At 32.3% G+C, this 21,960-nt stretch overlaps 2 protein-coding genes across 3 annotated transcripts; one reads left to right on the top strand and one right to left on the bottom strand.

Moving 5' to 3' along the window:
* Nucleotides 1-3,311: 3,311 nt before the first annotated feature.
* LOC123015132 (nuclear pore complex protein Nup153) lies at nt 3,312-11,346 on the top strand. Its single transcript, XM_044414631.1, has 5 exons — nt 3,312-3,481; nt 3,713-4,256; nt 5,999-9,603; nt 9,661-9,749; nt 9,839-11,346. The coding sequence occupies exons 1-5, from the start codon at nt 3,413-3,415 to the stop codon at nt 9,891-9,893; spliced, it is 4,362 nt and encodes a 1,453-aa protein (XP_044270566.1). The 5' UTR covers nt 3,312-3,412; the 3' UTR covers nt 9,894-11,346.
* Nucleotides 11,347-11,466: 120 nt separating this feature from the next.
* LOC123015135 (WW domain-containing adapter protein with coiled-coil homolog) lies at nt 11,467-21,897 on the bottom strand. Of its 2 annotated transcripts, none has more exons than XM_044414633.1 (9): nt 21,669-21,897; nt 21,513-21,546; nt 20,825-21,044; nt 20,609-20,766; nt 19,043-19,250; nt 18,340-18,984; nt 12,863-13,041; nt 12,657-12,784; nt 11,467-12,579 (listed from the first exon to the last, which is right to left on the bottom strand). In XM_044414633.1, exons 1-9 carry the CDS (start codon nt 21,707-21,709, stop codon nt 12,501-12,503), a joined length of 1,692 nt encoding a protein of 563 aa, XP_044270568.1. In that variant the 5' UTR covers nt 21,710-21,897; the 3' UTR covers nt 11,467-12,500. The 2 variants fall into 2 exon arrangements, with proteins under 2 accessions (XP_044270568.1, XP_044270569.1); XM_044414634.1 differs by having other exon boundaries at nt 20,825-21,030.
* Nucleotides 21,898-21,960: the final 63 nt, after the last annotated feature.

Below are 21,960 nucleotides of genomic sequence, written 5' to 3'. Positions count from 1 at the left end.
CGATTTCTAAGTATCTTCTCACTTTTACTTCAATTAGCTTCTTTTAAATTACGGAAATATTTTTTCTTTACCATTATATAAACTGGAACTAATCGACTTACGGAGCCATGAAAATTGACTAAAAAATATTATATGAAGCAACTTAGTCGCATTTTTTAACAGCAAACCATCGGTTAGTAAATGAGTGGAAAATTGAGATTTTCATCACTTTCACGACACGAATGGATTTCCTTACAAAATTGAGCAATAAAATCACCACTTTGATAATTAAATTGTCTAACATCCGTTCTGTCACGGATAAATTTATCGTCCATTGCGATTGTAACGTCGATATTTTTTCAATAATTGCTAATGTATTAGCGATCATTTTTGAAAGCGTATGAACGGTTACATTTTTGTTTTGGGCGCATTCCAGACTGTTATTCCTCCTTATTCGCGTTCTGAAAATTAATTATATTACCGCTATTTGTGCCACTATATTTGTACACCATGATTGCGCTTGACTGGAAAGCTCGTACAAAAATAACTATTTACTTCTTCTGCAACTATGATGGACAACTGGACAAAACGTTTAACTTACTTTTTGCAAATAAATTGAACATGTGTCAGAATGTGGTTAGTTTTACTTTTGTGAATAGATTTTCTCTGGTTCAATGTTCGATTAAAGGCAATTTTTTTCTCCAGGTTTCTCCACTAAATTTTTGGCGAAAGTTTTCTGAATTCTTACCTGTAGCTGATGTTTGTTTTATCATTATACTATATTTTATAATTTTATTATTATTTTATAATAAGAATTTCTTCGGAGAATTATCTGTGATGGTAGACATAAATCATAAATTTCTGACATACTTGTTAAGTTGTTAAAAGATTTTCAGATATGGTAAACGTGTTACGGAAATTATGTCTAAATCTGTATTACTCTTGTTGCAAGTTGAAACTGAAACATGTGTATTACAACAGAACTGTCAAAATAAGATAAGAGATAGTTTAATGGAACATTATATGAAATGTTATGTCTTGGTTTTATGAATAATGTAATGATTATAATAATCTTCTCATCAAATACAAATAAACAAAAAAAAGTTTAAAACATTACATATATTATAAAATATTTTTACAAGGATTTGCGGATAAAAATGACCAACTAATGATTAACAGAAATTCTGCAATTTTATTTAATTTTAAAGTTTTATGGGTAGGTACCCAATAGATATAACTCTACGAATGTAGATAAAATATGCAGAATATACTAATATAGGTTTGTTTTGTATGCAAAACCTTTCTATAATTTTTTTTTTCGACAGAATGTGTGAACTGTTATGACTGACAGACTAAGGCATATAACGTAATGTATATTACTTACTAAATGAGAAATAACGATTATATTTATTTATATTATTATTTAAAAAAATTTGACTAATTATATTAATCGCAGCGTATAAAAAATAGTATAAATAGTTATTTACGACGAGTATGATTGAAACAAAATTTTATTAGAGATCGATACCAATTTCCTCCCTTGTTTTAATTTATTTATTCTTAGACACTGTCAAAATTTACGATTTTTCTCCTGTGAAAGTTCATCGTATAAATAATTATTATTACACTGATTTTTGATTCTGTTAATTTTTGTACTGAAAATTTCTCAAATCAATCCTCTATCAATTAACCAAAAAATATTGGTTACGAAAATAGTATATAATTTTGTTATGTTTTCATGCTGAAGCAAAATTCTGTCTCCTGTCACATATGACTGACCATGTAAAAACTCGGTCAACGAAGATCCCTAATCCACTTTAAATCATCAGCAATACTTTTGTAAAATGTTGAATATTCATGTTACATAAACTATCTATAAACTTTGAAGGAACTTGCTTCATATGAGTTTACTAATAATAATAATGTCCGGGAAATAAAATGAAGAATTAATAAGAATGAATGTCTAATATTTTGAATTCATTATTACAGATTTTCTGTTTAAATATCTGAAATAAATCAGCAGTTTTAGAGAAAGTTTTAATTTTTTGGAGAGCTTAGGATATACCTATATAATTTGGAGTTTGAAAGAATATACCAAATATTATTACAAAACTCATTTTTTACACGTTTTCAATTATTTCCAACTATAGTTATTTATGTACCAAGTGCTTTATTGGATGTATATGGCCTTCGAGGGCGACAAGATTGCAAGGTCGAGGTCCTTCAGCTCGAGACTCTAGTAAGTCACTCAAGGGCTGTAGTCATTAAATAATGCCTATAGTTTATACAATGTTTTATCTTTCACATCAAACTAAAAAAAAATATTGAAAATTCCAAAATAAATATGACAAATTATATGAAGTAGGTAGCTTATTATTAGAATTTCTATAAAAAATATAGAAACTTATGATTACACATTATCCTGGGAAACATGCAAAGTTTCTTAGCAAATAATTTGTAAAAATGTCTAATAGGTACCCTATATATGTCACTTATTTTAGTATAATTTGAAATTTCTGACATAATGGTCAGAAATAATAGAAAGTCAATCGACGTTTAAACTATTTTTGAGTTGTTGAGGTTGAGACAGAAAAAAATCATTCTCAAATTTTAAAATTTCTGACAAAAAAATATTTTTTATGTGCGATTAGACTCTATTCGATAGTAAGTAAGACAGTAAGTTGTATTTAATCGTTGCTATCCCAAACTGGTCGGTAAGTATTTTGTTTATTGTTGCTAAGTTGGTAAGCATTCAAAATCGTCTCCAAAATAGCATCTTTTTACTTCTATTTTGTACAATTTTGAAAATCATATTGTAATGTTATTCACGAGTATATGGTAGGCAACTATATTAACACAAGTGTTTTGATAGTTGCTGATTTGCATTTTTAGAAATACTAATTTTTTTTATAAATTATGTTGTAAAAATAAACGTTGTAACAGGACGAAAAAAAAATAGAATTTTTTTGAATGAAATTGAATGAAAAATAGAATTTTTTTTTCATTTATTTAGTATATAAATTTAATATTTTTAAACCACGATAATCTATTTTGAAAAATGTCAGGTAACATAACAGTGACACAAAATAAAAAAAATAGAGCAATGCAATTTGTTTTTTTTTATAATTAATACAAATTTTAAGTGTGATAAACATGGCATTGTTATTTTGTTCGAGAGTCTATAATATGACATAAAGTTAAATAATAATAGCAATATTAAGTTACTTTTCAAAATTTAAAAATTCAGCGGGAATGCTTTTGTGGCTAGTTGCCAACTTCACAATCTTTGAGGGGGGCGCGCGCGCAAAATGTAGCTAACTTCATAACCTGTGTCCGCCATATTGGATCCTCGTGTGGTGAAAGTTGTCATAGAAATGTGTGATTTTATAAAATTACTTTATTTGTGTAAAATAGACTAAGAACAATTGTAATTATGGCAAATAATAATAATGAAGGTGCCGAAAACAGTCCAGACAACTCGAAAGATGCAGGATTGGATAAGGTTTGATAAAATGCGTTCTTTGCACATATTCGCGCGTTCTCACCTCTAAATATAGCTATAAAAATTTCTCACGAAATTTTGTCTTTACACTGCCCAAAGGTCGCCCCAACACCTCTGTGCAACCTGACAGTGCCATCAGCACGCTTATTTAACCTTAGTTTCTTCCATTTATTTATTTAACCTTGACGTGTAAGGTAGCTAATAGTCCTATTTTGAATTTTTTCTTTGCAGTCATTCGTGGGCAAGTTTGTGTCGGGGCTTTTCAACAGCACGCCCTTGTCCAAATGGTTTGGGAAAGACTCCACGTCTAAGTCGATCAAGAGGCGGGAGGACGATGACGACGAGGACTTTGATGCCTCCTACGTTTTCCAACCACCAAGCAAACGTGTGAAACTACCGACAGAAGTAGAACACAACAATTACAGTGCACATATATTCGAATCACCAGTGACTGTGCATAAAGCTTCCAATAATGTTAACAATGTTTCATCTAAAGTGTTTGGGAAGTTCCCTGAACCGGTGGCGGGACCGTCGGGGGTTAAATCTCGTAAATTGTTCGACAAACATCGTTCTTCTAGCACAAATACACTCTCTACCAATTCGATGGAAAATCAAGAAATTGTTAATGGTGAAAATGACTCTGACAGTGAAGAATCAACTAGTGGCTATTCTTCAGCACCTAAATTGCTTAATCAACCCAAAAGTGCAGAAGTGTCTCACAACAAGGAACTTTGTGAGAAAGTCACACCAAAAACTAGGTCCTTGTTTACTTCATGTAAGTTTATGTTACATAATGTTTGTTTTTATTATTTTGCATAGTGTTTTCTTATTAGCTTTGGTAATCATTGGGTACATAATTCTCTCAGGAATACTTTATTGTGATTCATGCGAGAAAAATGCAGAACATGAAATTATTCCTTATCAGAAGTTGTTTTCCAAATAATAAATTTATGTTCGATCTTCTCTGATATTATGAAATTTGATTTCAATCAGTATTGTAGGAGATACATCTGTATGCATAATTACCAGAAGTTTTAGTCGCTTTTCACAAGTCAACATTACCAGTGAATCACTGAGTGCTATTGTAGATTATTAAAGCTTTTATATATTTTTTTTAATTAAATGTAAAAATTACCTGTAGTATACAACAGTTCTGCTACATTTATCATTTACAATGTTAACATCTGCAAAAGATTGTTTATGACGTACATAAGTTGTGTGGGTATCAGGTCAAAGTTTAGTATAATTTTTATTTACACGATAAAGGTAAACTATCTGATCCGTTTATTCGCTTTTAATGAGGTATAGATAATTATATGAAACAAAGTTAAAATACGTACCGATAGAATAAACTTGTTATGGTTATTAATGGAACCAGTAATTTCCTTGTTTTGTTTTCTTTGTAATATTTGACCCCTAGATTAAAGTACAGCATCGCTTGAATCGCTGTACACAAAAATGTTTTTAGTCTGGAGATATATAATTTTTCTTTTATGGATTTTTCATGTTTTTAAGCAATTTTTAGTTATTTGAAAAAAATAAAATAAATTCTTTCATTAAATTAGGTACAGCGCCTTTATAAATTAAGAGCAACGTGGCCAAAGTTATTAGAAGAATTAGGTAACGAATGTAAAATTAAATATTGATCAGTTATGAATTCTTTTTTGTTAAAATGTCGTTTAGATAAAGGGTTTTGCAATGACACTAATAGTAATTAGTCAAAGAAGTATTGTTTGTGTGTTGTAAACGAAATTTTCTTGTATGTAGTTGCCAGTTATAGTTTTAAGGAGGCGTTTAAACAAAAATTTAGAAACTCTTCAATATACCTGGAAATGATATTTTAAATAATGATTTTTGGCGAAGTATCGAAAAATCAAAGGTTCAATTTTAATAGAGCGGTTGTTAATTTGAGTAACAATTTTTAGGTTTTTGAATAAAAATAGAAACGTAGATAATGAAATTTTATTCGTTTAGGAGTACTTTTTCAGGATGGCAGTATGAACTAATTAAGCAAACTGGTCATATTTTCTTTTGCAATTAAGATTTTAATGGAAAAAAAACCTAGTATACTGAACATCACATAATATATAATTTGTTTTTCATATTATGTATTCGGGAAAAGGGGCTTCATAACGACATAAATGTGAGTCATGTTGTATGTCTAATTTTGATGAATCATCTTCGCCAAAATTTGCACTGGTCGAACTTAAATAATAGATATTATAATACAATGAGAAACTCCTTGAAAATAATTCCGATTTAAAAAATAAGCTGGTAGTATTTTTAGGAATATGAGATTTTTATGTACTTCTTGTAGCAACGTAAAAAATCAATCAGTAATATTATTGTTAAAATAAGATAAAAACTTCATTTGGTTCTTAAAATATGGTGAATTTTATAAAGCGTGTTCATTTTATGTTTCATAGGTTTTGTTATTTAAAAAAAAAATTTAATTAAAAAATTGAAGCAGTCACATATTTTTATAAAAAGGAATTCAACGGAATGTCTATTTTCTAGCAAACGAATCAAGCGGACGTACTTTATTCCCGGAAAGAAGCCCCAACATGAACACTTCTTTGAGTTCAAGACGGCCGACGTTTAACGCATCGACCTTTGGTTCACCGAATTTCGTTGATAGAACATTGTCGACCAAAAGAATATTGAGCTCACCTTTCTATAGTGGCAATACAATTTACGGTGGCGCCTCAGCATACGGACGTAGGTTAGGTAAAATTAGTGAAGAAACGAACCCTAGGGTTTCTGTACAAATAAAACCCGTAAACGAAAAACCTCCAAGCGAAAATGCTACCTTAAGTAAAACGGCACGAAGAATTTTGAGCACTTTAGAACAATACAGCACTCCGATAAGCGATGCTAAAAAAATACCAGTTACGCCGAGAAGAGCAGGATTGCTGTCATCTTATGTAGGGGCAACTCCTTATCTAGTTAGAGACCGGAAACGACCATCGAATAAGGAGCTTCAAGTACCGTCCGTTCCTGATTTATTGCAAATGAAACAAAAGGAGAGACTACAAAATAGTACAGAGACTGTTAGACAAATTGCTACAAAGTCGAAGTCGTCGCTAAATAAGGAAGAGTACAAAATCAGAACAGAAGAAGACAACAAACAGAAACATAGCAATAAAATGAAGAGCAGTGTGGCGTCGGTCCGACAAAAAGCACATACTATAGAGCCAGTCAGTGAAGTAAAATTGCCGAAAGTCTCACTTCCTATAAGCACCTTACCTAAATTTGATTTCGTATTAATGCCACCGAGTAAGTCAAACGAAACAAGTGAGAATCAAAACGAGACTAAAACTCCAAAATCTCCGGTTAGTACTATAATTAAACCCACGGTAATTATAGATAAAAAAGAGACTGATAAGAAAATCGTGGAAAATGGAAAGTCCAGTTTCACATTTTCCGAACCGTTAGTGATTTCAAAAGACTTAAAGTCTGTAACTGCGATCAATTGTTTCAAATTCAGCGAACCGGTATGTCAGAAACAATCAACGCACACAGTACCCTTGATGTTTAAATCAGCCGATAGTAAAAGCGAAATTAAACCAAAAAACAACGGCGAAAATGTCACAGGTATCGCAAAACCGGCTAGTCAATTATTTACAGGAAGCGCAATGGATGTGCTGAAAAAATCACCGTCACAAAGATGGGAATGTCCAACTTGTCTGGTTAGAAACGAGTTCGATAAAGACAAATGTTGTGCCTGTGATGAGCCCAAACCTCAACCCGAAAAGAAAGAAATGAAAGGATTTGGTGAGCAATTTAAAATGTCAAGTGACAAGTGGGAATGCAGTTCGTGTATGGTGCGGAATAACAATTCGGATAAAACCTGCGTGGCTTGTGCGTCGGCCAAACCCGGAGAAGAGAAACCGGTGGCCAAATCCGGATTTGGAGATGCCTTCAAGCCTCCCGCATCGACTTGGGAGTGCTCGGCTTGTCTAATTAGAAATAAAAATGAAGTGGAAAATTGTGCGGCGTGTGGCACATCTAAGACACCCAAGCCAAGTGCAAGTAGTAGTTTTGGAGACAAGTTCAAGCCATCGAGTGACACCTGGGAGTGCAGTACTTGCATGATCAGAAATGAAAATACGGTGGATAAGTGTGCGGCTTGTGAGACGCCTAAACCAGGTGCCAAAGCTGCGACGAATACTTCAAGTGTGAAACCCATGACAGGTCCGATATTCTCTTTCGGTATTAAACAAGAGTGGGAGTGCAAAACATGTTTGATTAAAAATAAAAACGAACTGACACAGTGTGCAGCCTGTGAGATGCCGAGAGAAAGTGAAACGGAGAAAAAAGGCTTTGGAGATGCCTTCAAAATGAAAGGAGGAGAATGGGAATGTACTTCCTGTCTTGTCAAAAATAAACCTTCAGTCAATGTTTGTGTCTGTTGCGGAGTTGCGAAATCGGGAAGTTCCGGCGATAAATCCTCGGATGTTGCAACGACCGAAGAAAAGAAACCTGTAATTGGTTTTAATTTTGGCATAGATAAATCACAATTTAAATTTGGTATACCGAGCACCAGTAGTGAACCAAAAGAAAGTACCACCAATGCGACACCTACATTTGCATTCGGTGATGCTGCTAAATCGACAGCAGTAACAAGTAGTAGTTTTAGTTTCGGAATAAATACTCAGGAAAAAGTTACGCCAACAAACTCTGTTACCTCAAGTGAGAACGTAACCGTCGCCAGTAATCCCTTACTTAAACCTAGCGAGAAATTGCCGGATAAAGCAACGCCTGCGCCGGTAGGTTTCAAATTTGGCCTTGATAAGACTCAGGAGTCTGTAGTGACGAGTAGTAGTGATAGTAGTAATAAAACAGAAACTCCGACTACTACGTCTTCTACTAGTACTTTCGGAACGAAACCAGCTCCCATGTTTCAGTTTAAACCTCCGACTGTGAACGGAGACGTCAAGTTTGGTAGTGATATAAATAAACCGGTGTTGAGTGCTGATTCGAATAAGCCTAACGAGAGTGCTACTTTTGGTACCGAAACTAAGAATCATGACTCACCTTTTGGAAGTAAGACGCAAAGTTCCTCATTTGGTACTGTTAGTAAATCTCAAGAATCGCCTTTTGGTACCCCAAACAAAGCAACAGACTCACCCTTTGTCAGTAATAAACCTGCAGATTTACCGTTTGGAAGTGCTAGCAAACCAAACGACTCACCTTTCGGTAGCGCCAGCAAACCAAAAGAATTACTTTTCGGCACCGCAAACAAACCTTCAAGTTCTCTATTCGGTAACACCGATCCCAACAAACCAAAAGAATCAATATTTGGAAGTTCCACCGAAACGAATAAACCTCAAACTGGATTATTCGGCACTGGGGGTACAAACAAACCTCAAGAAACCCTATTTGGTGGCGACGCAAATAAACCAAAAGAGGTTTTATTCGGCACCAAACCCACTGATAGCAGTAACAACATATTTGCAAGTCCATCGGCAACGCCGACTTTCTCATTTACACCAAAACCTCCAGAGAACGCTCCAAGTCTACCATCAGCGGGTCCAACGCAGCCTCCAGCGGCCGGTATTTTCAAATTCGGTACCAGCGCTGCCGCCTCGCCACAAAATCAACTTTCAGCTAAACGAGCTTTCGAAGAGCCTGTCGACAATAACGTAACCAATGGATTTGGTTCGGTTCCGAAAATTCCAGCATTTGGAGCGTCGCAGAGTTTCGGTTCGACCGAAACCAAACCGTTTGCGTTCGGAAGTGCCGAAACTGCACCGAAAAACGAGGGTTTTTCATTCGGTCAAGCCGACAAACCAAATATGACACCAGTTTTTAGTTTCGGAAGTGCGGCAGCTTCAAGTACGCCGAGTACAGGGTTTAGCTTCTCGGTGCCTAGTACTGGATTTAATTTTGGTGGTACGCCGAAAGTCGAAAGTCAGCCGTTCAACGCCGGTGGGAACGTCTTTGGGACGACAGGTACAGCGGCCAAGAACGGGAGTTTCAATTTTGGACCGAATGCTAACAATAACAATCAAAAAGCAGTGTTTAGTTTTGGAGCCAATCAGACTAATCCGCCACCAAGTCAGCCGAGTTTTCCGAGTCAGGGACAGAGTCAACAGGGATTTAATTTTGGAGGACCGTCGGTAAGTTATTTCTCTACTTGACGGTTTTTTTTTTTAAATAAATTGTTTTTTTCTCAGCAACCACTTAATGTGCCCGGGGGTTTCAATTTTACGGGCGCCCCACCTACATTTAATTTTACAGACGGAAGTGATGGAAATGCAGGAACGTAAGTAGTACTTATAATTATTTAGTAGTTGAAATAAATACTTTAATAGTAACATTATGTATAAAATATTTCAAATGTTTTCGATTTAGGGCGCTGCCTCAACGAAAATTCAGGAAAGCGATTCGACGGACGACGCAGCGATAGTTTCCTACAGTTTGTATATAGAGGAGTGACTGCAACGTGAAATAAGAAAATGGAGTTGTGCGAGTATGTGTTAAGTTTGCTTAAATTATGTAAAGAATAAATGTGTGGAACAATCACCTTGATATTAAAACAATATTTGTTTTCAGACCTATAAATGTTAGCTAGGCATTAATAATAAATGGGCCACCTGTGAATATTCGAGACCAGGCATTCGTCTTTCGAACATGTAATATAACGTTGAAAGTATTTAGAATTTATTTACCATATCTGAATGTCTGCAAGTTGCAAGTAATGTTCACAGATGCGTCAGTGTACAAATGAGATACTGTTGTACACGGCATGTTACTCCCTACATTGTATACCATAGCGTAGGCATTTCAAAGGTCTGATCCATAGAATGTAGAATTTTATAATGATGATGAAGAGGATTTTCATCAATATTGTGTGATGATGAAATATTTGTGAAATTTTTGAATGATTCGTACCATATAATATTTATATGATAGCCAATAATGGCTACTTTTACTGTGATATTCTTATGGGTCAGGCCCCATACATAAGTATAAACAATATGCATATAAATATAATATCTAAACTAATCAACACAGACAAAACGAGTTATTCTTTTTATTGCAAAAGTCCATTATAGAAGACTAGAATATTTTTCTCGGTGTAATTTGGTTTGTGGTAAGAATTTGGCAGCCAAGTTATCTATCAAGGATTGCTGAGTATCGAAGTAGTAATTATTGCAATGCAATAGTATTTATTTTTTGTTGCTATTTTAGTTTTTGTCTGTGTTATCTTATCAAAAAGTAGGCTCACTCCTTAGTTCCTCCAATTGAAAAATATGTAAATATTTGTTTAAAAGTGTGATTTTTAACAACACATCTATTTTATATAAATTATATTCTTAGAATATATTTAAATGAATTAATAATAATTTTTGTTGTCTATGAAATACTTGTGTTGTTTTACGTAATGAGCTGTTATTATGCTCTTTTTTATGTGAAAAGTATTAAAAGGAGTTAGACTGCTTCGTGTAAATATTGTAATTCTACAAGAAATAAAACGTTTTGCTGAAAATTTCATTTTTATTTCAGCTGTTGATTCCTATTCATTTAACCAAGAGTTTGGGATACTTTATACGACCGGATGGAATTTTCAGCATATTTGTGCCTTTATTTTTTTAATGTATAATTTTTAGTTATATTTGTCAAGAACTTGGCCTAGTTTCGTTTAAATTATTTTCTTTTGGATAGTTACATGTTGTTTACGTTGAATGTGAAGTTTATAATGGAAAACAACTGACAGGATTATTTTATTTTCTTGTCCCAAATCATTCCTATTACACTAGTATCTTTTATAAATTATATTTACAATAATTTATACTTAATAAAGCCAAGTTTTGTTAAATTTTGTTTTAGTTAATAAAATTACATTAGTTATAAAACCATCATGAGTATGTATTGACCTAGTTTCTTTTTAGATCCTGGTAATATTTGAAATTCCTGCAGTTGTTCTTAGTTACAAAATTTATGTGGAGGACAATAAGTTTACTAACTAAAAATCCAGATAGATTAAAAAGTTTAATGTTACTTGTATGGAACATTTCAATTTTATAAGATTATATATAACAGACATACACTCAAATACATGGAGACAACTATACAAAGTATTTCCTCAGCCAAATGAAACTGTGCTAAAAGATCTGAAAAGTCTTAATCCTGTGGAAATTAAGACTAAGGATTTGCGTCAAATGTACTTTTTTAAGTTATAATTTTTAAAATTGATAATAAAATATAAAACAAAAGAAATGTAATAAGGTAATTGTATAAAGTCAATTTACAGTTGTCATATTCAAATATCTGGATGTACAAAATTAGTGTAACTCTATTTATATTGAATATAACAATTGTAATTTATAAATTTCTTACATCAAAGCAACATAGAACAGAAACATGAACAGTATTTATATCACAAGATATTTAATAGATTTTTTCTTTTTTCATTTTTTTGGAAAAAATACAAACTTTAAAATATTTATATTCAGAAGGAGCAATGTGCTTTTTACTGTTTTGTGTATATCTCCATTTGATTTGTTTGTATCATTTTGTTTCTTTTCCTTCATTCAACCATCTTAATCAAAACTCACCATATTACAAGTACAAGATAGAATAGTTTATAGCATAGTTTTATTTTATCAAATATTTTAATTTTTATAAATACAACGTAAATACATAAATAGTACCTCGATCAGTAAAATCACTTTGTACAGCATGTCTGTAAAATAAAACAGATCAAATGAAAATATACACTTGAAAAAAAAAACTATTTCTATATTATATTAATTTATCTAAATCTAAAACATAAAACCATTATAATACAAGTCACATATTAAATTCTACCTAAGAGAAATAGTCTTTAGTATCTAACAAATTAAATAAAATGCCAAAATAGGCCTTATCAAGTTACCAACTTGAAGGCAAATTATGAAGGAAATATAAATATACACCGGCTGAAGTTATAAATTAATTAAATAATAATGCATACTTTCCACTTAACGAAAATGTTTAGCTATTAACACTAATCTTGTGATATTTTCATCCACTAAGAATCATCAGACATAAATGAATTTTGGGATTTTAACTCTTCCAATTCTTTAATTTGTTGACGAAGAAACAAAATTCTGAAAACAAATGTGTTACACTTCAATATATTGATTTTTTTTTATAAAGAAATCACACCAATTATCAATACACAAACCTCTGTTCTTGTAATGTGGCCTGAATTTCTGTGAGTCGAACTATTGACCTAGCAGACTTGAGTTCAGCGGAAACTTTAGAACATTGTATACTACCCATAATGTGAGCTTCTTCTGCTAATTTTTGGGCCTAAAATATTAAATAACATTAAATTCTATTTTTGATAGATTTATTTAAAATTATTAAATGTGGGTTTAAATTACTTACCTGTTTTTCTAAAATTTCTGCTGGCCATCCCCTAACGTGGTTAACTAAATCATCTCTATAGTGATTAGCCAATGACGGTGTTATTGAAGGACCTTGGGGTCTTAAAGCTTGTAACGAGCTTGACATTCCCTGAAGTGTCGAGAGATTGCCAGGTGGACTACTAACAGGTACTGAAACGACTGACAAAAAATAAATGAAATACGATTTCATACCTATTATCGTTAATATTACACAGTACATTAATCAGTATAACTTAAACGTACTTATGCAATGACGAAAATTTTTATGTTAACCCATTTATCCTCAAATGTTATTAATTACAGCTTAATGGAAAACCATGGTAAAAGCGAAGTTATTACATGTGTTTTTAGACAGTTTATTGATTCATTATAAGAGATTATTTATTATTCTAAATTATCATTACAATGGCGGACACAGAATTTTGGACATTAAATTTATGTCAGTTCAAAAAATGTCGATGTAAGCCACGCTTTATTATTATTATGACTGATGTTTGAAACTAAAATTTCAAAGTTTTAGTTAAAATTTAATTTTTACGTGCTTTTGTGTAAGTTCAATAAATTATTTTGATTTGTTGTCATTTTTTATCTAGCTGTTAGGATAAAAATTACAAAAACCGAAAGTGAGATTAGTAGCATAAGGCCCGTTTTACACTTTTATGTCAGTCAAAGAATAAATCGTCCAAAATTCCGTGTCCGTAATTATATTTATTAAAAGAAAAACAAGTCTTGAATAATGACAATTTCATCACTAAAAACATTATACTCGTAATGAAATTTTTTCGTGTAATATACATATTAATTTCTGAAAGATGTCTTACTAATGAAATTTTAATATAGTGTTGCTACTATGTATGGAATCGGTTAAAACCTGCACCATAAAAAAAATTTTGTTAATTTTTTTTGAAATATAAAGCCAAATTGATTTTTTAAAATAGAAACATGGGTCAAATGGAGCATTTTTTTTTATTTTTTCCGAATTAAATGGTATAATAGATTTGGTTTGGCAGAATATTCTAAGAAGATTAACAACATGAATGACGCAGTTCGATTATTGAGCCAACAATTTTCATTAAAACATCTGATTGAGAGATATTAAAATTTTGTAAATAATCGTTGGGCAATTAAGTTTAATAATTGAATTCAGTCATTCAATTAAGTATACAGTAATTGTGATCTACGATTTTTTGTGTTCTTAGAATCTGAAATCATTTTACACATCTTGCACCAAATGCTTTCAATCAAACTAAAATAACAAAACTAAACGAAGCATGAAAATTTAATAAAATATTTTAATTACTATTTAAACAATGTTTCAAATTTTGGAATAAACGTCAATTTAGAAATGAGATTAAAAACAAGATGTTCAAACTGTTTACAATTTACTTCTTGACAATCAAAACGTATGATTACTTACTTCTAATTCTACAATCTATTTTACATGTAAAACGAGAATGTCTATCTTTAAGACAATTTTAACAAACGAAAGTGTCTCATAAAACAATAATGTGTAAAATAAATTACATTAACTATCAGTTATGTAGCATTTAATAGTTATTTATTTTAAAAAGTGCGGAAATGCATGTGCCAGAAGGAGAAGTAGTTGTGGGATATCTAACAACTTCAAATCCATGTTTAAGTCATCAAAAAATTAATTCAACGAGTTCATACTACATATAATTTCATCACTTCCAACAAAAATCTTTTATCTTACAGGTTGAGTTTTTGAGCTACCTTAGACCATTGTTTTTGGTGATATAAATCAAATATTATTCACAAGTGAGATAAAGTACTCACAAGTGAGTAAATTTGACTATTATATTATATTTACTATTATATTTTTATAGGTGAATATTTTACTTGAATGAAACTTCATTTTTTGGATAGTTGCACCTGTAAGATAAAACGTCGTATATCACACGTGATCGAAATGCTATTATGAAACTCATGAGAAGTGTCAAAATTCTCACTCGCGTATAATGATTTCTATCACTTTCAATATAATGTACTATTATACAAAATGAGAAAACAAATTAAATGTATCGTATGATCAAATAAATGAGTAGTCAAAGTCGATTCTGAGAAACAAAATTCAAGTCTTTGCCTAAGAGCGCGGATTCAAACATACGGTATATATACATATTTTTTTGAAACAATAAAATTTCTAGTAGATGGCAATAAAACTGCACTTCATTCTTATTTGCTATTTACAACCCCTTTCTTCACTATAATGGGCTAGCACTATTTTGTCATCTATTTCAAAACCCTTGAACTAAAACAACTTCGAGATTAGAGAAGATTACGCTTATACCGATTACGGCTCTCTCAGTCTCAGTTGTCATCAGTTGTGACATGAAATAATAAATAATACAAATATTTAATTATTTAATACCAAGCAATGCATCTCATGGTTATGTACCGCAATAGTAACAGCGTTTTTTGAAGCATATTTGAGAACGAGTATGAGGACATCGGTGTCAAAAAATGTACAGAGCAGTACCTCAGAAATCATGCTGTGTCAAGCAAGGCAGAAGAGTTCCTAGGTACGGCTATGGTCTCAACTAAAGATAAAAGTCAGTTCTTTCGTTTGAGGGCAGAAATGTGTTGTGACAAAACATTTTGTATACGTAAAATTAGTAAATATTTGTTTGCTTCGTCGACGGTGGCCCCGTTAGGTGGTTCACAAGTTTCGCCCCCTGCTCTTCGAAAAACTTTGAAAAATCACTCCTAGCACTTGTGCCTTAAGAAAAGGTCTTTTGGTACTTGGCAGAATTATTTTGAGTTTGATAAATAGTGACAGTACACATTTTTGTGAATTAAACAGACTCAAATTCAGAGCGACAGAAACTAAAATCTACATTCAAAATGCAAAAAAAAAACAAATAATATTGTAACTTATTTTTGAAACAGCGTGTTGGCATATTAAACGTGTAGTTATTTGTATCACAAGACCAGAAACTGACATTTTCCAAGCGCGATCGTGGTTTGTGATCCGAACCGTCAACTCGAGGTCCCACAAGTGCAAGTACTTAAAAGTGCAAGTACATAAAATCAAAAATTGCAAGATGGCCGTTTAACCTTTAAAAGTAAACAGAGACCAAATTTCTTTTTCTTTGTGATACGCTTGAAGATAAAATAGTATAATATTATTCAGAAGAGAAGGTATCTATCTTTGTGCTTCGCCCAGTTGTCACTTCTATTCATAATGATATAATTTATTATGTTGCATTCCCTCTCCATTCCAGTTTCTGGAACGATTTAACACTGGATAAGTTTTATCGTTTCGATAATAATTGGTTTAATAAAGTACGGGAAAATAACAGTACTTTAAACACCACTTTATCACTGTTTTTCATAGATTGTTACGGAATTTAAATAGCGAGCTCAAAAGCTTATAACAAGTAAGACACTTTTTAAAAAGGTAGGTTACAGTTGCGGAATTAAAATTTCGGGCATTATTTTTCTGTAACTTTCAAAAGTTCACTATAAACTACCTTTTACTGTCATCATGACTGACATTTGACATTTAAACTTTTTTTTGTTTAAACTGTTAATAAAACAATTAGTCTGTCTTAGAAAATTCATTAATTGAACTAAGTGTAATTAAATCATGCCATCGCTTTGATCTGCTGCCTACCCGTTATTATGCCACCAATCACTATTTTTTAAAGTAAATAAGTCAAAATGACATAAACATGACAAGAGTAAAAAATGAGGTGAAATGTACCTAAAGGTTGTTTTAGAGTTTACAATATTAAAAGACAAAACTGCCTGAAATTTTAATTCCGCAACTGTACATCAGTTTTATACCTTTCGTTTATTTTTCTATTTTAACTTAATTCGTTCAACCGTACATTTGCCTAATCCATACTGTAAGGCGAAATCCTGCACTGTTATGTATACCAAATCTTACACTAATCTTACCCTATCAACCTCATTCTCTTAATACCTGTACCACAGCCATCGCCACACTGACAACGTCGCAACTGAGTTTTTTGAGAATAAGTCAGAAACATTTATGTATAATAGAAGAATATGTGTTACAACTGAACCCTATTGACAAGGTTTGAGCCAAAAGGTTCCGCTATTTCCTACAGAAAAAAAAACATTGTGAAAAGTGACAGAAGTAGCGATAGCTATGGGAAAGATATACATGAGTTCCGTTTTTATTGTTACAAACAGGTGATAGAATATTCAATTTTAAGATAAAAGTTTCCTATGAACATGTGTCTAAAAATTTTATATAAGGGAACTACATCCCCTGAAAGAGGTGCATCTTTTAAAATAGTTTTTCCAATATTTCAGAAACCATTGTAGATAAAATTACAAAATTTGGTACAACTAATAACCTTTATACACCCAAACGAGTTCAAAGATGAAATGTCGAAATTTTTACTGACAAGCGTCCTAAACTGGGGGGTTTAGGGTAAAAAGTACCCAAACTATTTTGGCTGTTGGTTCTTGCCACTTTCAGACAGAAAGTTCCAAATTTCATAGTTTTTCACAAAAAAGAGGCTTCTTGCGTTTTTTCGATACAATTTATCGTTTTTGAGTAAAATCAATTTACAATTTGTTTTACAGACCACAAAGCGGATAAAAATTAAAAATTAAATTCGACTAAAAATTTTGACAACTGATCTTTGAATGCGTTAAGGGGTTTATCAGCTGTACCAACTTTTGTAATTTTATCTATTCTGCAACAGTGGAAAAACCCCATTTAAAACACATCTCTTTCAAGGGGTGTAGCTCGCTTACATAACATTTTTTGATACATGTTCATAGGAAACTATTAAAATTGAATATTCTTTCACCTGTTTAAATTTGTAACAATAAAAAGGGAACATCCTGTATATCACGCAGTTGCGACGTTGCTATTGTGGCGATAGCGATGGTACGAGGTATAAATGAGGCCTTATAAATTGATAATTAAAGGTGTCAGTCATTAGTATGATGGAAATTAGTTGTCCCGTTTTTTATGAAAATATTTATATTTATTTGTTTTATTAATTTTTTGAAAAAAATATTTGATGAATGATAAAGTATGTACTATAAAAATGTGAAAGTTTCTCAAAAATAAAATTTTTCAGATTTTTGTTTTGTTTTTAAGTTTACAAAATTTTTATTTTTTTCAAATGGCAACCCAATATAAAAACTTTTTTTAAAGTTTATGAAAAATCGCATAATTAATAATCAAAACTTCATTCTCAAAACACGATCACATTTTTTGTAGCACTTTAAATTAATTGATTAAATTTTTATTAAACATTATTTTCTAAAGGCAAGTAAGTAAAAAAAAACACGCTTGGTCCCATACTTGTTGTTCACCTTATATGTATATGAATACTAAACAAGTTTAATTGTTGTATCTGATGGATGTATTAGACTTATTAAAAAAAAATATGAATCTGCTTATCGTTCACCTACAATTAACTCTTAAGTATGAAATAACCTCCCTACCTTTAGAACAATCAGGCGTCTCAGAATGTGTGGGTGTAGGTGGACCTTCAACTACAGTTCCTGTATGATTAGTGTCTACACTTAGAGAAGTATGCACTGCACTATCCCCAGAAACAGTCTGCCTTTGCAAACCTATAGAACCATGCGAGTTTTTATCAGAATTATCTGTAGGCGTAGTCTGTGACATAATTCGGGGTAAACTTCCAAGAGTTGTTGGAGGCCCAGGCGTGTTTGATATTGTCACGGTCGTGGGCACGGGCATCATCGAGGGTGTACTCTGTGGTGACGATTCAGGTCGTCCTGGTGTCGAGGGCATATGAATAGGGTGTGAAATTAATCGAGGCAATGCGTTTGCCAATAAAACAGGTCCCAGTGTATTTTGTTCGGCCGTCTGTTGGCTCGAACTATTCCCGTAGGATATCTCGGACGTTGGCGTGCTATCGCCTGGAGAGATATCCATATCTTGTGTCGACTGCACGTTCTCATCTGCATGCTTCCTCGATCTGCCATCTTTGACGGGAACGTCACTGTCGTCACGGCTACTACTACTGCTCCAGTGTCGGCTTCCCGTCGCGCTATCTCTTGCTCCTTCCTTCGTACTGCTACTGCTGTTCGGCGCTCGCGAGTTGGAATGTTTATCATGCCCTGTTTACAATTTGGACAATATTAATTTTGATGCAAAGTGAACTCCAGTGATACTTACGCGTACCGGAGCGGCTGTAACAACGATCCGAGTCTCGTTCTCTGTCCCGTTCTCTACTCCTAAATCGGTCTCTTTCTCGTTCTATCCATTCCCTTGGTTTTTCCCATTGCGATACTTCGGTTTTGCAATTGTAATAATATTTTTTACCCGACGAACTTACATGCTCCGACCAATCACCTACTCTAGCAACCCTTTCCCGATCATCCCTCTGAAATAAAATACTAACATTAAAAATCATCAAACATTACCAACAAGAATTTGCCAAAACTACTGGTATTGTTTCTGTTATGTTTAGTAAAAAACCCTTTTATTTCAACTGTCAATTTGACAGGTATAAAACAATATTCACTGTGTGTTTGATAATGTAATACAAAACTTGTTAAACATTTTTCAAGAATAATCTGCCATAATACTAATACTAATGGTAATAAAAAAATGTTATTAACAAACTAAGCTAACGTTTTTGACGTAATTTTTCACTTAGGAGGAATTGTTATGTGACCCTCGATATATAGTTTAACTTCGAAAATGGAAGATCCATTTTTCACAATCAAAGTATGGTTCTAAACAGTAGGGTAACACTAACAATCGATTTTTGTTGATAAAATTACAAAACTCTCAACGACCTTGCCTTCTAGATCATTTACAGAACCTCGAAAATTTCCCAAAAAACTTTAAAATACTCTTTCTAATTTTTCTAATTTTTTTTGATCGAGGTTAATTTATAAAATTTTTAACTATAATTAAAAAAAGAAGGGACAACGGAGAAAAGACAAAAGAAATGATAACAATTAAAAAAAAAGAAAAAATAATGGATTATTATTGAATGTTAACTTATGTAAATGCATACATATTTAAAAAAAGAAGCATTGTACCGGCTTAAGTTCTATATTGATAAACTTGGCTTTTGTAATAATATATTATATTGTGAGGAAAATATGTTATAAAAAAGTATGTTCTTTGAACTTGCGTATTAACACAGTAGCAAAAAAATGTACACTTTACCACATGTACATAAGCAATTTTTATGTAGAACAATCTGCATCTTTTTGGTGCAGATGAAGTATTGTATGCTAGATAGCAAACATTTACTAAAAATAACTTTTCTATAAGTTCGACCAAACTGTTATATAAAAAACAAAAAAGACAACAAGCCTTAGGAAATAACTAACATTTTACACTATGTTCAAGAAGTAACGTTATGAGATCAAAAAAGTTATGACCAAATAAAAAAACAAATACTAAATAAGAAACGTTAACGTTTACGTATGTGTAGTTGAACAATAAAATAAACAGTATTAACATTTCTTTGTCTAGCTAGTTCAATTTTAACGAATGTGGCTATTTTTTTGCAACTGAATTGAGAATTTAAGTACATAAAATATTAATGGCTGCATAACATTTACTTAAAATCCGTCCTCAGCTTCCAAATAAAAAAAATACTTAACTAGTTATATTCATCTGTTAGATTATTTGAGTCTGGTTACTTTTATTGCAGTTATTTAATAAAACAATAACAAAATATTAACCACAACTTGTATGTGTGTGGTTTCTGTTCCTGCTTACCTTATCCACAGAATTATTGTGTACTGGTTTCCTATCCCTAGAAGACAGGTTTTGGGACATTTTTATTGGATGTAAAATGCTTTTCTCATCATTTCTGTCATTGTTGGTCCTGTGCTCAGATTCTCTGCTGCGCTTATCCTTTGGCGATCGGGCACAATCTAAAATGATAAATCAGAAATGAAAAATTCAACAATTTTGTCAATAACAAAACGGTACCTGAATACTTGTCTCTTGACATTTTATAGTCTCTATTTTCTCTCTCCTTTTCACGTATTTTCTGTAGGTAGGAGCTCTTTGATTGATAAGATCGATCACGGTCTCTGGGAGATTGAGAATCTGGGCTGTCCGACCGATAATTACCATTTGGAGAATCCCGAATTCTCTCATACCTTTCACTAGTGGATCCATAACCCTTCGATGAACTATACTTCGAATTCTATCAGGGAATGTTAAAAATGTTAAAAATAATACAATTTTATCACGATTTTCAGCAATTTAAGTCTAAAAAAACTCATAACTAAATAGTTTAAACGAATTACGCAAATATAAATAAACTGCGGCAAGTAGGTTAGGTTATATCTGCAGAAGGTAGCCATGTTTACTATTGTTTTGACGAACATTTTTCCGCCGAATTTTCTTTCTAGCCGTTTTGTTGGAACTCAAACTTGCATAAATATGATCAAAACTTCAAAGGTGATGCACAAACTTAACCAAAATAAGCCTTTTCAACAATTTTGTCTTGAAACTAATTGAACATAGCCAACTATGGTCATTGTTATAATCAGTCTAATTTTACTTGTGATAAGACAAAGTATTAAGTAATTGTTTTGAAATTGATTTTGCATTATTATAAACAAACAAAAAAAACGTTTTCTTTCGTTATAATTAGGAAGTTCATGTTTACCTGATAGGGATGGGCTTGGTGCTTCTCGAAGTACCTAGACATAAAAACAAAACGTATTAGTATTAAAAAAGGTCCTTAAAGGCATTAAAACAATTTGAAAACTCCAAAATTCCTTTAATGCCCCTGAGGTTGTGTCAATAAGACACTGGTGCCTACCCATCGCTCATCCGTTGAGTTTTCCTTGCATGCATTACCATCAATGCAAGTCTCTAGGAAATGTTTGTGGCTTTCACAGCAAGCCGATTTGTATGAAAAGGTCATAAAAAAACAATAAAAACGTTTGAAACCGATCAAGAACTGACTTTCCTACCAGACGCCATGTCACATAAGGGAACAATTTGCAGCTGAAGGTAAATGCTCCTAATTTCTTCCGTTGTCTCATTGGTTGACGTAAGGAAACGTTCCATCTACCAACATTGCGAATGCAAACACACTAGTGCTCCATGTA

Source organism: Tribolium madens, unplaced genomic scaffold (genome assembly GCF_015345945.1).
Source record: "Tribolium madens isolate multiple individuals breed KSU strain unplaced genomic scaffold, Tmad_KSU_1.1 Scaffold_97;HRSCAF=244;Tcas5.2_LG3a, whole genome shotgun sequence".
In the NCBI taxonomy this organism is placed as follows: domain Eukaryota; kingdom Metazoa; phylum Arthropoda; class Insecta; order Coleoptera; family Tenebrionidae; genus Tribolium; species Tribolium madens.
This window is presented reverse-complemented; position numbering and strand designations above follow the sequence as displayed.

Bases quoted from the DNA above. Each gene is read 5' to 3' on its own strand.
- LOC123015135 (XM_044414633.1), bottom strand. From the start codon at position 21,709: ATGGTAATGCATGCAAGGAAAACTCAACGGATGAGCGATGG. The intron at 21,045-21,512 runs GTAAACATGAAC...ATTCCCTGATAG, and splicing joins ACCAAGCCCATCCCTATCAG to AATTCGAAGTATAGTTCATC. The intron at 20,767-20,824 runs GTACCGTTTTGT...TTATCATTTTAG, and splicing joins GTCAAGAGACAAGTATTCAG to ATTGTGCCCGATCGCCAAAG.
- LOC123015132 (XM_044414631.1), top strand. From the start codon at position 3,413: ATGGCAAATAATAATAATGAAGGTGCCGAAAACAGTCCAGACAACTCG. The intron at 3,482-3,712 runs GTTTGATAAAAT...TTTTCTTTGCAG, and splicing joins AAGATGCAGGATTGGATAAG to TCATTCGTGGGCAAGTTTGT. The intron at 9,750-9,838 runs GTAAGTAGTACT...TTTTCGATTTAG, and splicing joins AGTGATGGAAATGCAGGAAC to GGCGCTGCCTCAACGAAAAT.